Consider the following 18459-nt stretch of genomic DNA (forward strand, 5'->3'; position numbering starts at 1 on the left):
ATATATATTTTTCATTGTTGATGGACCTTTATTTACTTATATGTGGTGCTGAGAATCGAACCCAGTGCCTCACACATGTAAGGCAAGTGCTCCACCACTGAGCCATGACCTCAGCCCCTACATATGTTTTTATATGATGTCAGGTCACCAAAGGTTTTTGAGCAGGAAGGGCTGTCTGAAAAGAGATAAGAAGATAAGATACAGACAGGGAGAAGATACAGGATGCTATGACTGTCAATCAGAGAAGATGAATATCTGGGAGAGATTGGAATAGCATGATACTATGTGAACAAAAAGAGGGGAAGAATCCAAGGACTATTTAATTAGCAAAATCTGAATGAATTGGATGTGGAGGGTGGAGTGAGAGATGGAGAGTGGTCAGAATTAAACAGATCCCCTGTCATAGTTTGCAGGAGAAATGGTGGGTTGAAATCAGAAGATCAGAAAGTCTGTACCTCAGGGAATACAGGGATGGTTGCAACAGGCATCTGGTATTGTCCTTCTGCCACTGTCTTAAAAGGGATTCTGAAAGGATTTTCTTTCCCTTGTTCCTCCAGCCCTCCACTTGCATTATTGGCCTAAGTGGATACACACCAGCTGGCCGTGTCCATCATTACAGCCAAGTCTGAGAATTCCTGATTCTACTTAGAGCCCGTGGAGCTGCTGACACCAACAGTCATTAGCGGACAACCCTACTGTAACAAACTATGCTTTAAAATGTAAACTGTGGGGCATTTTCCTTGCGTTGTCCAGAGGGAAACTTCTCCTGCTTGAGCCTGGATTAACCATGAGAGAGCTCGTCAACATTCCACTGGTACATATTCTCACCCTGGTTGCCTTCAGCGGGACTGAGAAACTTCCAAAAGGTTGGTTTGAGCAATCTTGTGCTCTTGTTGCTTTGTCACAGTTCTAAAGTGTGTATGTGCGTTCAATGATCACTGATTCATGTTATTGGGCTTGACTTTTACTTGGTGACGTCAGGATGAAATGTATAGAGAAAAAGGAAACTAGATACATAAGCAATTGGTGGACGGTCTCCTCTCCACCGATATCCCCCTCCTAAGTTTTGCAATAAAAAGTTTAGCCAAGCAGTTGGTGCAGAGGTTCCGTCCTATGGGAATTATTTGCAGATAGACTGGAAACTATCAGCGTTTGTTTTGTTTATATGTTTGTTAAACTTCAGGGTGGTCTAAACGGATGACAAAAACCTTTCACACCAGGTTTGCCAGGAATATAATCCACCCAAATTCTGGACACCCAAAGTGTTTTGCTTTGAACTAAATTCATTTGCATTTTCAGTTTAAATTCCTAATAAATAGTTTAGTTGCTAAAAGCCAGAAATAAGAGGCACACAAAGTGACAATGTAATGACAGTCTGAGGACAATGGGTTTTTGATACCTTTGAGGCCAGAGTCATGATTTGGCTTGGCAAGAGCCCACAAAAGTTTTTTTCAGAGCCTTTGGAATGTACCGGAAATAACACCACCTCAGGGGAAAGGAAAGCAACTTAAGAAACTGACAAACACCTGTTTCAGTAGCAAGAATGTACACAGCGATATGGTTTCTGGCCAGTGTATTATGAAACTGACACTAGCGCATTTCAAATCAGGGAGACTGGAAAATTTGTGATTTGCCAAGTGTTTAAGGGTTGCATTGAAAGATGGAAAAGAAAGAGAGAAAGAGAGAGAGAGAGAGAGAGAGAGAGAGAGAGAGAGAGAGAGAGAGAGAGAGAGATGAGAAAGTAAATTGAGTGATATTAAACTGTTTTCAAACAAAATGTTTGACATTGAGTGAAAAAAATTCTGTGTTTCAGCTGAAGAAGTTTGCATTGTGTAGATAAATGAAGGTAATATCTGCATTAAGATGGGAAACATCTTTATATTTTGTGGTTCACCAAAAACTTTTGGAGCCCCATGGTCAAGGTTCACATGAAAATAAGACACAGCTTTGTTCTAGGTCTGATTATATATGTTTACTTTGTTTTGTTGCTTCTCTTTTTCCATTTTACTGGATCAGAATGGTATATTCAAATGTATTAAAATGCTTACTTTCCCATGAATATTTTAAGGCAGCTTCAGATAAAAGTGAACCTAGATCTTTTCGAGTCTCTAATAATAGCCAGAAAGACTTAGCATCTTCTTCAGATTATTTTAATACTTCCTGATCGTACAACGGATGTCCGGAAAGGTAGCATGTAGATGTTTGGACTTATGGATTGCCATAAATCTTATCTGTGCTACTCTACACCATGCAGTTACATAAAAGTGACATGAGTAACTATTGGAGCTTACTAAAATCTAGTCTTATAAAGAGCAGGACAATTGATTTTGATGATCCAAATCAGGATTTGATACATAAAACAAAAAAAATCCCAAATGTCCCTGTATGAATAACTTCTAATATGTATTCCAGAAAGAAAGGATTTTCAGTTTCTAAACTTCTCAGATAAAGCCTTCATTCAAATACACACTATTTCTCTTTCGAAAACTTCAAAGTACTGCAGCATAGAGGTAACACCGTCCAAACTCCTGGCTTTGAAATAAAGTAATCATATCATTACGATTCCAAATTTGTTTCTTACAGTTTATATATTGCTATAGTTAAGTTTCAAAATTTTAAAATAAAAACAATATTTTGTTCTTAGTCCGTTTATTAAATCTAAATTATTATGGGTTCAACATCAACTTTAGCTCCAAGTATTATGTCTAAGAGATCAAATACTCATTTAATATATAAACCAGCTCTGAGACTAAGTAATATCTAGAACACAGCCGTTAAAATTTTAAATGTTGAAGTGCATGGAATATATTGATAGAAAAGAACCAAATTAATATGCTATATCTTAATACTATTAAGTTATGAAAATACTCCACCAAAATAATCTCATAGTTGTTTTCTCTATTCTTGGCAAAAGGTAATATAAGAAAGTTATTTAGGTGGCATATTTTTTCCACACCATTTATCATAATTGAAATCAAGGAATCTTTATAATTATGTTTTATGAAATAAATGGACAAATTTAATAGTAGAAGAGTATTGGAGGATTCTTTTCTAACTCTGCACATAATTTTTCTCAACAAACTCAATACACAACACATACAAACAATAATTTATTATTTTAGTTTAATTTGAGATTTCTAATGTTTAAACACAAGGGGAAGGACATTGTCTTTCTCCATCATTTCAACTAGAGAGACATTCAATGATGAGCTTAATTTCATAACCTCAAGTAGGAGAATTTTACAAACTACTATATATGAAAGTAGACAACATTCTGTTGAATACGTGCCTCCACCACATACGTCAATGACACGTAATGCTTTATTGCAGGGTATTAAGCATATGGCAGGATATTAAATTCTGAGGGAGTACAGGAATTCACGTAAACAACTCTGGATTTGTTTAACATGCACAAAAACCGCCTATCAAAACCCAACTTTTAAAATGACCTCATTTACTACCATACCCAGAAATTTTTGAGTCCCAGTGATTTATCTTTAGATATGATTGAATAACCTTCTCTTTTAAATTATATGTATACAGGGATAGAATTCACAGATTCAACATATGACTAAGTCAGTATGGACACAGCTGTCATTGAAATCCAGGACATCAAGTCCCGGATGAATGCTCTATATTGACCTGCATGGCAAGAGTTAATCATTGCATGTTTAGGGAAACACAGTTGTTTCAAATATTATTGACCTTAAAGAAGAGAAAGAAAGAGCAAAATGTCAAGATTTCTTTAATTTCTACCTTTTTCCCCAAGGTGAAATAGGACTTGAGGTCACGGGGGTAGACTGACAGTGAGGGGTCGGGTGAGGGGGACCTGAGGGCAGTAGTCCATTCAGGAAGATGACAGAAGGATTAGATAGGTCATGCAGAGGACCCAGCCTGGGCTGAGGGAGCAGCTCTGTGGTGGCCCTGACCTGAACAGTTGTTTTGCTTTATGCAGCAGTGCAATCTGAACATAGGGGCAGCAAGGACAGATGGTGGATTAATTCATGACTGGTGCTTTCCAGGGTCAGTGCAGCTAAAGAAGTAGAGGGTAAAGAGTTTGGGCTATATGAAAAAATACCATAGGGTAGAGGTTGGATAATGAATATAGTGAAACAAGGACACTTAAAGCTTAGAAGAGAATGTTGAGATTGAGTTTCCTCTTCCTAGGTCCCCAACATCTTTCTGCCTATAGGGAAAGCACAGTCTCTGTAAGCCTCCATTTCTTCATAAAATGAAGACGTGCCTAACACAATCCAGTACTGTGCTAAGGATTGGCAATGATTGATGTAACAATCACCTCTGGATAATATCCAGGCATGTTTCACATGGGTCCTTATGAGTCTATGGCTTAACCCAAAGGTGTGCCCCCCGAGAGAGGCAATTTCAGAAATTCTAACAGGCTCAACAGAACTGCCTGTGCCAATGCCACCCTTGAAGGCAAGGACCTAGAGGTGCTGTGTTGCAAGGAATTAATGATACAGGATTAACAAGTAGTTATTGAGCATTATTATCAGTGAACCTTATTACAAAAAATCATAACAAAAAATAGCTTTTACTTTATTACATCTTCAGTTTAGTATGTCAGTTCCTAAGACATACCAAATGATGATCAATGCTGAATATCCTCTTTGGAGAATTTGAAAATTGTCCAATACCAAGTGTTTTCTCATAATAAAGAAAAATATTGCATTCATGATGTTGGTGAAGCATTAATATTTTCCAAGTCTTGGCTCTGATTTTACTAAAACAGAAAGGGAAAAGTGCACCTGGCTTCTTTGTGTACCCAGTCATTTGGTCATGTCAATCAGCAACTTTTCAATCAGAAGTTGGTATGTCTATGGTCACGTCTTAGAGCCCATGAAGTACAAAGGAAAGAAATATAGCATCTAACTTGTCTAGAAGCTAGTATTCAAGTTAAGTTCTCTTTGGGTACGGAAAAGTGTTGTGTTTGTTTTCATGCATTTGTTGTTCCTGTAGTCCTTGGGGTGTGAGAAGAAATAGTGCCCCAGTTTAAACAGGCTCTGGCTGAGATGAAAATTGGGTAGTAGAATGAAAGTAAACAAGAGACAATCTGCTGAATCAACAAATATCACTAAATACAAGGATGTGATCGTATCAGTAAGAATTTGAAAACACATTTGGATCATTTTGGAATATAGGTAAAGTGGACTTAACCAATTAATTATATTCCACTTATAGAAACTGATGCTGATGTCAGTCTTCCTTTTCCCCCCTTTGTGTAACCAGGACTAAAGACACAATATATCTTATAAGAGATAGGAACTATCTATCAACCTTAAATCGGAAATTCAGATCTATTACTTCCTACTTTTGTGATGTTTAGACACATTGTTTAACTATTTGTAGCTCCCCTGCCTCATCAGCAAGTGGGAATATTAATAGTGCTTACCTTTATGTTTGTTGTGATAAACAAAAGAGATAATGAATGAAAAATATAATGCAGGGCACACAGTAGGTTCTTAATCTATTCAGACACTAATATTACTAGTCAAAACTCATGTAAGATCATCATATCTCTGAATGTGTTAATATAATGAAGTTCTCAGTAGTGGCTCATGTATTTCTCCATATCTAAGATTTCCAAGACTTTCTAAGATTTACTTCTTAACTGATTTCAACAGAGTTTGTCATCTTATGTGGAAGATAATATTAATAATAAAATGATTACCCCTGCCACTTCTATGCCACTTCTTTTATTGAGCAGAAGAAACTAATGAATAAAGTGCTTTGTATAAAAATAATATGTGGCATTTAAGATTTATTTTGAAAATGTAAAATAGAAAAAGTCATGTATACCTCTGGGACTGTTAATATAATTTTTTGTGTGTTTTTTTAAAAACAGTGTGGTAATAATATTGTATATACAATTCTGCTGCCTGCCATGTTTACCTAGCACTAAAACATAAACATATTCTATATTATTAGTACTCTTCAAACCATTACTTGCACTGACTGCATAATATCCTGTTAAATAACCATGTGCTAGGATAGATTTAATATCCCCTCCCTAAGAAAAAAGGCCTGGAATTTTTGCTCTTGATTTCTGTAGCGTAGATACTCCAAGCCATGAACAATTTCAAGCAACCAATAAATAAATACTGAAGATCGAGTTGGAAAAGGCATGCACTGTGCCATCCTTTAGACACTATGTCTACCATACAGTTACATGACGTGACAACACCCTGAAGAACATGGATAATAGTAAAATTTAGTTAAACAGGAAGTGATGGCATTTGAGTATTATTAATTTTAATATAACATTTAAGTATAAATTAATAAAATTTAGTTTTTATTAATGGCTATATTTAACAATTATAAAATTCCTAAAAAATTACCAACTGACTCTTGAATGTCAGTACAAGCCAGCTCCTGTATACCATACTGGGAATAATTATTAAACAGTCTGGGTTTCTGTTGCTAAATTACAAAATAAAATACATTGATACAGTGTTCCATGCAGACCAAGCACAGTTTTAAATGCTTCTCATATATTTGCTTATTTAGTCCTATGACAAGTCTGTGTGGGCTTTATCATCACCTCCATCTACAGCTAAAGACACCAAGGTGAAGTGTGGTAATTATCTAGGTGGAACTGGGAAATGATGGAGCTGGGATCTGGATTCTAGCCCTGTGGTTGATTTCTTCTCAATGTCTGGTTGCCCAATGGTCATTTTAAACAGCGAAAGCATCCAAATCATCAGTTGGACTTTGGACCCATCATTACCTATACCCTAAAAGCTTTATATGTATATGCATGTGTGTGTGTGTATAAATATATACATATATATATGTGTGTGTGTGTGTGTGTGTCCCTCAAAATCTGTGTGACTATATTATTGATTGTTTATTTTATTCATTAGTTATTTAGGAAAAATATACATTTTTTTTCTTAAGAGATTGACTTTCTCAAACTTTATCAATTGTAAGTTTGCTTCCATTGAATTTAGAAAATCAACATTTTGGTGATATTCTGACTTATTTGCTATAACTACATTTTTTTTTCTACTACAAAGGTTATAATAAGTATTTATTTTCTTTTAAGACGTAGAATCATCCCTACCTCTTCCTTAGTACTCCTTTAGCACTTTTATACACAAGGTAAGCCATTTTTTTAAACAAATATAACTTTTTTATATCTTTATTTTATTTATTCATTTTTATGTGGTGCCAAGAATCGAACCCAGTGCCTTGCACATGCTAGGCAAGCACTCTACCACTGAGCCACAATTGCAGCTCTGTAAGTCTTCATTTTTAAAAAATCCTGTAAAGTATAGCAAAACAAAAAATATGACATTATACATAATGCTTATAACTAGGAATACCTTCAGAATTTTGTTATTCATCCACTCTTTCTTTCCTCTTTTTTTCCATATATGTAATTAATTATCCATTGTCTGTTATATATGCATTTATGTTGTAAATGTCTGTGAATATGCACATATATATTTGTGTCTATCGTGTACATCTATGTGTACGTATAAAAGCCACCAATTTAGAGTCCAGTCATTGAGAAAAGAGGAGCATTTAGACCACAAACTCTCTTCAGCTTCCTGCTAGCAAATGGGAAAGCCTACCTCTGCATCCGTCCCTTGCTGATTCCCCATTAATGTGCCCCAAGAGGACTCTCTTCTCCAACTCAACTTAATCCCTCTTTCGCCCTGAATCCCGACCTTGTCTGCATCTTCAGGAACCTGTTTCCCTCAGTTATCTTCTCTTTTTCTCCAAAATTCCAGTCAGCACTGAAGCTTACTTTGTCCCTTTACTCACGTTCTAGTGCCATCCAGCCTCTCCTTTCCCTCTCACAAACTCTGTGTCCCCTCCCCACAGTCTCCATGGCCCCACCATCCATTGGCCCCTCACCAACTGTTACTGGGCTTGTGCTGCCCAAAACCCATTGAATCTGCATGTGCCCAAGTCAATCTGACCTCCTCGCTAGGAAACTCAATGGGCACCCTTCTAACAGGCCTTATTTAATTTAACTTTCAGCATCTGATTCTCCTTGCTTCATGAAATATATGCTCTGCTGACTCTGCTTATTCTTAGTTATACTGAGTTGAGAGGAATAGGAAAAAACTCCTTACAATGTTAAAGAAATACTGTCGTAATCTTGCTTAACTACAAGTTTTTTTTTTCCCCAATAGGTAATGGATAATGAACTGTTATTACTTTTTTGACATCTATAGATATCCTTTAAACTATTGGTTTATTAAAGAACTTTTCTAATAAGTTTTCCTTACATTTTTTTCTTGTGACCAACCGTCTAATGGTTGTTTTAAAATATGCCATTGGACTTGATGTGTGTGTGTGTGTGTGTGTGTTTAAAATTTATTTAGCATTCTACATCTTGTTTAACTTACATCAATATGTGTTAGTCCAAAAGTTGACATGGGAAACTTTCTATATTTTGTATTTCTTGCAGCTTTTATGGAACTTGAGACTTAATTTTTTTCTTTAAAATTTAAAAAGAACTTCCATGAAAACCTTTGTTGAGGGTCTCATGGTTTTTACAGATTTGTTCTTTGACAATGTAATTTCTCTTGAGCTCTTGGTGATGATTTGACAGCAGCATTTCTACTACATTCTGATGTGTAGTTTTTTTTTACTATATAAGGCTTTTAATTACAATTTTGATTTCTTTGTTTGTTTGTTTTTTTCTTTCTTTTCTTTCTTTTTTTTTTTTTTTTGGTACCAGAGATTGAACCCAGGGGTACTTAATTACTGAGCCTTATCCCCAGCCATTTTCATTTTTTTATTTTGAGATAGAGTCTCACTGAGTTGCTTAGTGCCTCACTAAGTTGCTAAGGCTGGCTTTGAACTCTCAATCCTCCTGCCTCAGTCTCCCGAGTCACTGAAAATACAGGCATGCACCACTGCACCCAACTTGATTTACTTTATGATGTTAGAAATACTTAGAATAATTTTGGTTTAAAAGTTCTTAATTGGTTTTAGTTCATTTTAAACAAATTATTCATTAGGGTTTGGTTTCATTGAATTGTGTTCCGAAGATGTGATCTATATAATCTATGTTGTTGAAAGTTATTACATTTATAGTTTTCATACAAATTTGAAAAGAATTAAGAAGTGTCATCTCTCTGATCATATCTAGTTGATCAACTTTGATTTATAAGCAGAAAGGGAATTTATGCATTTTATTAACTACTTATTGTAAATATCTTACAGGTCTGCATTTGGTTAGAAAATAGAGACTGTATGAAATTGATTTGGGGAATTAGGTTAAACTCTCCTTTGTAGCTTCATAGGTTTTCAATACTTTTGAATGTTTAAAAATATATTTTTTTATTCAAGTATAATATTATACATGCATATTATATCAGAGCTGCTAATTTTAGTGTTTTTATCTTCTTTACTCTTACAGTTATTTTCGTTTGATTTATTAGTTTCTGAAAGAGATATATTAAACACTTATATAATGCTAGGAAGTTTTTCCATATATTTTTGTGATTTTAATTTTACTTTTGGCTTTATTTATTTTGAGTCTATACTCCTAAGAAATGAAGTTCCCTGAGTTTTGTATCTTCTTGATGGATTATTTTTTAGCATAAGGCAATATTGCTCTTTTCCCTGTAAAAGCTTATCACCTTTTTTTTTCTCTCTGATTGAAATTGCTATATCACTGTGTTTGGGGTAATATTTGCTTTTATTATTTTCCTCCCCTTATTTTCAATACTTCTGTTTTACTTTGTTTAGATGTGTCTTTTCTGTTTTAGTGTCTGTTTGTCTCATAAGTCAGTTTATACCCCTGGAATTTACTGGGATTGCTGACATATCTGAGCTTGTCGCTTCCACATTATGTTATGTCTTCCATTAAACATGCCTTTTATTAACTTATTTATTCTTGCTTCTCTTCCTGTCTTTGTTCATTTATTCATTTTTGGTTTGTTTATTTTTACTGATAATAGTTTTTCTAGTCTTTCTGTTTCTCCTGCTGTTTTGGGATCCTGAATTTTTAATCTATTCTTTTAGTGGTAACTGTTAATAAGGTTTTAACATTTGCATTTAACCCTGTATTTCTCTCCCCACTTGTAGTTATTAGTATTTCTGTCATATTATTGCTTATGGCTTAGCATGTGTTAACTATCCACCTACCTTCTTCTCTGAACATTCATCTTGTAATGTTGGTCTAGAATTTAATTCCATTCTTTTTAAACACAGAAATTAATGGTTTTCATCTTAATATTCTATAATATGTCAAAATTAATGATTATGTTTTATCACTAAGTATTCTGTTGTTTCTTCCAATGCTCACTTACCTTTGGGGTTCAGGCTAGGTCCTACTAAGTTTATATGTTCTAGTAACTGTTTTAGCTATGAGAAGTAAACACTTTATACATGTATCAGTTTATAGGGGCCTTAATTTTGACTTCCTAAGATTGTTATTTAAGATGACTACACAATTCCTGGCAGGCAGTTATTTTCCTCAACCTTGTAAAGATATTCATTTATTGACTTTGGTTATAAATTGTTGCTGAAATAACCTCTAAGTATTATTAGAAAGATAGTTTTGACATCATAGACCACTGAAAAGGTTTGAGAGACCCTTCAAAGGCCTGTGGATCACACTTTGAGAACTGCTCATTTGAGAGAGATTTAATAAGAAAGACAAGGAGGATTCTGAGTAAACCATCACAGCTGAGAATGAAAATAGAGTACTTTCTGAAAACAGGGATATTGTTTGCATACCAAGCCGTGAGAGCAAGCTCTTGCCCTCTACTTGGGCACAGCTTGTTGGCAGGTGGGCTGACACCCATCTGCAAGATGATTGGAGGATTCCTCTCTGGGGAAATGACCGTGGACGTTGAGGAGACTGCCAACGAAACTGCCAGTTCTCTGCTCCATCAACCACTAAGAACAACATAAGTTGATATGTTTCACCCAAGCATAAGCAGACTTTCTGTGCCTTATTTCTGAATATGAATGACATCAAAAGATAGCCAGACATAGGAAGAAAAGTGCTGAAATGAAAACAAATTAGCAAGCCTAAAAGGACTGTGGGAAAAGAATAATGCAAGGAGCAAGACAAAAAAAATTAATTATTGTAAGTAGTAATCTCAGAGAATGAAAAGAATATACTGCACAAGACCTAGAAACAGTGTATATCATATATACACTCTTCTGCAAGTTGCTTTTATCACTCAATATTATAATTTGAAGGTTCACCCAGGTTGAGGCATATATTTGTGTGTGCATTCATTTATACTTCTGATTAACGTTCTGTGATATGAATACATCTGAACTTATAATTCTCCTGCTACTAGATATTAGCAGTTATTTCCACTTATTTAGTTGTATAGTGATCCTAAGAACATTTGGTATGTGTCTTTTTTTACATATGTGTACTCATTGATGTTGGGGATATACTGAGGACTGGAATTACTGGATCATATTTTATAAGACAAATTAAATCACTTTACAAAACTTAAAATAAATAAATAAATTGTTGCTGAATAATCTCAATTGTTATCTTAATTGGCATTCCTATTAATTGATTTTATTTCTTGTAGGATTAAGTTTTCCTTTTCTTTTTAATTTTTACAGTTTTAATACAATTTATCTGGAGATGAATTTTTTTTGTTAAAATCTATCTTGGCACTTGGTGGCATTTTCAGCTTAAATATTTTGTGGCTTGTTGTTTTTTTTCAGTTTTAAAAATGATTAGCTATTCATTCCTCTATATACTACTTCTGGGTCATTCCCTGATTGGTGCCTGTTAGTCTATTCTTTATGTCTCTTAACTATTCTTAAATAATGTTCATCTCTCTTTCTTTATATTGTATTCTGTATATATTAACAGTGATTTTATTGGGAAGTTGGGAAAAGGGTGACCCTGATGCTTATACAGAGGATGTCATTTTACCTAAATATTTGCATCTCTTTTTTCAACTATTTTCTTGCAAAAATTTCCTTGATTCCTTTTGTAAAGGCCTTGGAATCCAAATTAGTTCATTTAAACAGTACATTAGTAACTATGCTAAACCTGGGACTTGAAAGAAGTCTAAGACACGGTCCCAAAGCTCAAGGTTTTGATAATTGAGTGTGAAATGATAACAACAAAAAGAGAATTTTAATAAAGTCTTTATGGTAAGCACTATAAGAGTAATACACAGGATGACCTAAGGTTAAAGAAAAGGGAATTTGTTTCTATCTAGCAAGTCAGGAAGCTGGAAAGATATGATGCTTAAACTGGAACTTAAAGAATAACATTAGCAAGGGAGACATGACCCAAGAAAACACTCCTGCCTGCCATTTCTCCTCTCTCACAGCAGATGAACTGGGCTTTGACTTCACTGGAAAAGTAAGGTTTTTTTCAAAGAGTGGTTGTATCTTCTATGGCCAAACAATGGACCAGTCTGTTCTAGGCACATCGTAAGATTGTCACCAACTATCCCATCTCTAAATGATCCCACCTTGCATTTTAACTAAAGTCAAGATATAATCTGCTGTTCAAATGTTGGTATTTTTGGATCATAAGGGTCACTCATTATTCAGGAAAAGCAGACATACCTAATTATTATAGCTGATCATTTTACGTATCTATCTTAACATATCACCTAGATGGTAGCCCTTACAAGACGGAGCTTTTTAATTTTTTTCCTTCTTGTAGAATTTTTAAATTTACATTCATTTTGACCAATACATAATATTTGTATATATTTATGAGGTTCAATGTGATACTTTAATTCATGTATATACTGGATAGCAATAAGGGGTAATTAGAATATCTATTACCTTAAAATTTTATCCTGTCTTTATGGTTAGTGCCTTCAAATTTCTCTCTTCTAGCTACTTTGAGATACACAATGTATTATTGTAAATTATTTTCATTCTGCTGTGCCATAGAACACCAACACTTATTCCTTCTAGCAAAGAATAATATAGTGTCCAGTGATGGACTTCTCCCTCTCTCCTTTCCTCCAGTTTTACCTACTCTCTGGTAACTACTACTCTGTTTCCAGGTCTATGGAATCAATGTTTTTTAGATTCTGCTTACAAGTATGATAGTACACTGTTTTCTGTGCTTGACTTATTTTACTTTAACAGAATGAGCTTTACATTCATTCATGTTGTTCCAAATGAAAAGAGTTCATGCTTTTTATGGCTGAATAATATTCCATTGTGTAGATTCACCACCTTTATTTGCTTCTAATCCAACGGAGTGACAGCACCATGAAAAAGAGTAAATAAATACAAGATTAATAATAATAATGGCCACAGCAGTGATTCTAATAATTATTTTAAATAAGAGTATGCCATGGGGTCGATTTCTAGGCTCACCTAAGTCTAGATTCTAGTACTTTCTTTTCTATACCATCAGAGCCCTTGAGATAACAGGACCCCATATCCTTCATTTTGGTAGAATTCATGGATTTCCAGAAACATTAAAGAGGGGGCACTTTTTACCAACATGTAATGTGTATGTGTATATATATATATATATATATATATATATATATATATATATTTTTTTAAATGTGGTGCCAAGGATTGAACCCAATGCCTCATGCATGCAAGGCAAGCACTCAACCACTGAGCTACAACCCCAGTCCCCCAACCTGTTCTTCTAAGCTCTTGTTCCTGTTTCTTTTTTTTTAATCCAGGTAACCCACTTTAAAAAAAAGATTATAGTTGTAGATTTACAGCATGCCTTCATATTTTTACGCAGTGCTAAGAATCAAACCCAGTGCCTCACCCATGCTAAGCAAAAGCTACGTCCCAGCCTGGTAACCCACATTTTTTAGAAAGATGGGGAGAGAGAAGCACTGTATCTATGGCCTCTCTTCCTGTCATCTTTCTTTTCATAAAAACAAAATGGCTTTATTGAGCAATAATCCACACACCATATACTTTACCCATTGAAGATATACAACTCGGAGTTGTGCGTTCACCACCATAGTCAGTTTTAGAACACCTTCATTACATCTTTTTAGATGAAATCCTGACTCCCTTACCGTCACCTCCTAATGTTTCTCTTCTCCCTTTCCCACCCAGTCCTAGGCAACCATTAATGTTTTCTGTCTCTGTAGATTTGCCAATTCTAGATATTTTTTATATAAATAGAATCAAACAATCTGTGGTCCTTTGCAACTGGTTTATTTTACTTATTTTTTTCCCAAGCTTCCTCCATGTTATAGAATATAATGATGTTTTACTTTTTTTTCATTATTTATTTGGCAGTACTAGGGGTTGAACTCAGAGGTGTTCTAACACTGAGCTATACCCCAGCCCTTTTTATTTTTTCTTTTGAGACAGGGTCTCACTAAGTTGCTGAGACTGGCCTCAAACTTGCAATCCTCTGGCCTCAACCTCCCAGTCAGCTGGAATTAAAGGTGTGTGCCACCATGTCCAGTGGGTTGTTTATTTTTTATTGTCAAATAATTTTCTTTTGTATGGATATATGTCCTTTATTTACCCATTCATCTGTCAGTGGACATTTAGGTTGTTTCCATCTTTTGCTTATTGTCAATTTGAACATGGTATACAAATATCTATTGAGTACCAACTTTCAAATCTTTTGAATATATACCAACAATTGGAATTGTTGGATCAGATAATAATTCTATTTTTTTTTTGAGGAACCACTATACTCTTTTCCATAGTGGCTTCACAGTTTTAAATTCTATTGACATTGCACAAGGGATCCAATCTCTCCACATCCTTTCTTTCTGATTCTAGCCCTCCTAGTGAATGGGCAGTGGGATCTTGTGGTTTTGATTTGCATTTCTTTTATGGTTCATCCTCTTCTCACATGCTCATTGGACATTTGTATAATCTGGAAAATCATTTATTAAGATCCTTTGTGGTGCAGTGGCACATGCTTGTAATCCCAGCTGCTTGGGAGGCTGAGGCAGGAGGATTAGGAGTTCAAAGCTAGTCTCAGCAATGGCGAGGTGCTAAGCAACTCAGTGAGATCCTGTCTCTAAATTAAAAAATACAAAATAGGGCTGGGGATGTGGCTCAGTAGTTTAGTGCCCCTGAGTTCAATCCCTGGTACCTCCCACCAAAAAAAAAAAAATGCTTTCTGCATTTTTTTATTTGGGTTATGGATCCTTTTATTATTGAATCTCTTTCTATTCCACCCATATACAGTTATGTATTCTCTGTAAAGCTAATGAAGCTTCAGCTTCATAGCCCCTTCTAAAATCCTCCATGAATTCAGCAATGGGAACAATGTATTTTTTATAAAATTTTGGGGAAAATTATCTTTAAGATTGTTGTTCTTTTCTACTTTGAATTCTTTTCAGATTCACTTCTGTTCCTGCTTTTTGGTTTGGGGGCAGTCACAAAATTTTATTACTTGGGGGCTCCACAAAATTTGGGTCTGCTTCTATTCATATATAAAATAAACTCTAAGCTCTCCTTTCTGAAAAGCCTTCTGTTTTGATTCTCAAATGACTATTTTGGGAGTAGAAACAATGGTCTCTACATAAAATCTTTCCTTTTGGCAAGTTTCTGCTCTGGGGAAAAATAATTCTCATTTATGTATGTGATGATTTCGGACCACTTAGGGAAAGTGTAGTAAACAACATTCTAGAATGTTCTCCTTTGATTTCTCCTCTCTTTAGCTCCTGTCATCACCACTCCTCTTGAAACTGTGGATGCCTTAGTTGAAGAAGTGGCTACTTTCATGTGTGCAGTGGAATCCTATCCTCAGCCCGAGATTTCCTGGACCAGAAATAAAATTCTCATCAAGTAAGTATTCTGTCTTATTCTGGTAAGCATGTCTGCCATGCAGTTTATCTTTGACATAAATGCAACCGAAGTTCTTGGCAGTACTAAAGTTCACCTTCTGAAATAAGCACAGTACAAGTTGCCTGATTTTAGAAATGTAAGATCTGAAGTTCAATGAGTTTAAGAAAAGTTCCTAAAGTAAAGCAGTGGTTTACCTGACATAGAGAGGTCAGGGAAACCACTGGATTAGAATCTAGAAGGTTCACAGAAATTGGGAAACACCAACAACTCCTAAGTGTGGGGCACGTATTTCATGACCTGCTGAGGAATTAATGGGGACAAGTCTCATGTCCTGTTCTAATACTCCAGCAGTGACAAGTCTATTATTTTCAGTTGGAGGGACTCACCATGTATAGTAAAGCACATTAAATAGATAAAAATCCCTTTCCTCATTAATAGTAATTATCTGATAAAAAATGCTATATTAAAATATGTGTAACAAAGTGAACCCCAACATTTCTAGCAGGTTCTATAGCTTGCATTAGGGCCAAATGCTTTTTAACCCATCTGAGCTAGTAGGACAAAAGTATCAGGGAGTGCTTGGCTTATAAACAACAGAAATTTATTTCTTACATTTCTAAAGGCTCTGAGTCCCAATTCAAGAAGCCAGCAGATTTCATGAGGGCCCACTTCTTAAGTTCAGAAATGGCCATTATTTACCTCTGTCCTTACCTGCAGGAAGCTGGGAGGGAGCTCTTCTGGGTATCTTCTAAAGGAACAATAATGCCACTCATGAAGGTTGTACTCTTATGACCTATTTCCACCTTCCAAAGGCCCCACCTCCAAATACTACCACAGTGAGGATTAGGTTTCAACATATAAATTTGGGAGGAACATAAACTTTAATCCATAGCAAGGGCTCACACCTGTTTCCATAGATGGGGGTTTATGAATTTGGATGGAACAATGATCTTTCTTTTAATTAACCTCTAACTGTGATTTAATGTTTCCTTCTATTATTGTGTTCTGATGTGGAAACTCACCCTGTGCTATAGCCTTCTAAGTATTCCATCAGGCAGGCTGTCCCAGAAGTTCTTGAAGGAGGAGACTTACAGACAAAATTAAAATATTTAAAATAGTTTTTTAAATATCTTTTGCAATCTGGATAGGTTGAAAATTTCCCAGAGCATCAAGTCCTGGTTTCATTTTTGTTTAGCATTTCTTCCTCAAATTTTCTTTTCCCTCCTAAATTTTACTGTAAATGACAAAAGAAAGCAGGCCACAGCTTGAACACATTCCCCGGTAATTTCCCAAGCGAAATATCTGAGATCATTGTTTACAAGTTTTGTCTTCCATTTAGCTCAGCTCTCTGCCACTACATAACGAGGATCCTCTTTCCTTCATTTTCCAGTAACACATTCTTCATTTCCATCTGAGCCTTCACCTGTAGTGCTCTGACAGCCATATTTCCCACAGTCCATTCATGATCACTGAGGTATCCTCTAAGATGGTTTGGACTTCTTCTAACATACCTCTCACTTCCTCTGAGTCCTCAGTAGCAGAATCATTAACACGCATATTTCTACTGACAGCCTCTTCAAGAAATGTAGGCTTTTTCTAACAAGCTTCTCGTAATTCTTCCACTTCTACCCATTCCCCAATTGTGAAGCCACATCTCCATTTTTAGATATTTGTTGCAGCAGAACTATCCTTCCCGGTACCAAAACCTGTATTTATTTCTGACTTCTGTCTCCATTGTCATGTCTCCTGTGACCCTTCTGCCTCCTTCTTCCACCTTTAAAGGACCCTGATCATTGCATCTTGCACAATTAGATAATCTAGAATATTCCACGTTAAGATTCTTATTCTTAACAAGTTCAAAATTCCTCTGGTGAGTGAGACATTGGGAATTGTCATTCTGCTTACAATGGATATTTGGCATAAAGAACACTTTGTGTTTGTAAAAACTAACAAGCAAAAGAAAAAACAAAAAGAAAAACCAAAATAACTCACTGTGTGTGTGCGTGCGTGTGTGCGTGCGTGTGTGATATTAGGAATTGAACCCAGGACACTCTACCACAGAGTTACTGCCCCAGCCCTTTGTATTTTTAAATTTGACAGGAGGTCTTGCTAAGTTACCAAGGCTGACCTCAACTTGCCATCCTTCTACCTCATCCTCCAGAGTTACTGATATACTGCACCTAGCTACAAACTCACTTTTATATTGGTGGTTCCACTTAAATTTCTTTCTGCTGCCCTAATTACCTTTTCAGTGGACAATTTGCATGCAATTTATATATATATATATATATATATATATATATATATATATAATGCTTTTTTTTCCAAATTGTTAATTTTTCCTTATGTATTTCAAGTAACTAAAGCTGTGTCCAGCATTTGTTAATCCCTCCAGGATTTGTTTAATGAAAGAATGAATATTCAATTAATTGTTAGTTACTTCTGTAAATATCTGAGTGCATTCACCACGTGTGTGTGTGTGTGTGTGTGTGTGTGTGTGTTCATTTTCTAGTGGCCTCTTCTCAGTAACTATGAGAGAAGACTCTTGTTAGGACATACTATCCCGAGTAAAGTAAGTTTTACTCTTGGCCTTAACAGCAGCCATCACCCTTTAAAAGCATTGCCAACAATAATCATTCTATTATGCAGAACTCACTCATGTTTCCTTTTACCTTTTTTCAACTTCCATAATGTCACCAGTTTAATTGGGTAATCAAAGCCCCCCTTCCC

At 35.4% G+C, this 18459-nt stretch overlaps 1 protein-coding gene across 3 annotated transcripts in view; it reads left to right on the forward strand.

Moving 5' to 3' along the window:
* The first annotated feature begins 562 nt into the window (after positions 1-562).
* Positions 563-18459, forward strand: part of Musk (muscle associated receptor tyrosine kinase) — a 96252-nt gene continuing 78355 nt past the window's right edge. For all 3 annotated transcript variants that reach the window (XM_046452033.2, XM_046452035.2, XM_046452036.2), the window contains exons 1-2: positions 563-866; positions 15603-15729. In XM_046452033.2, the coding sequence (XP_046307989.1) occupies positions 788-866; positions 15603-15729 (206 nt within the window). In that variant the 5' untranslated portion in view covers positions 563-787. The remainder of the gene's footprint in view (positions 867-15602; positions 15730-18459) is intronic.

The sequence above is a fragment of the Marmota monax genome, unplaced genomic scaffold, assembly GCF_021218885.2.
Source record: "Marmota monax isolate L192 unplaced genomic scaffold, Marmota_monax_Labrador192_F-V1.1 WCK01_AAM20220418_F8-fsc00020, whole genome shotgun sequence".
Lineage (NCBI taxonomy): Eukaryota > Metazoa > Chordata > Mammalia > Rodentia > Sciuridae > Marmota > Marmota monax.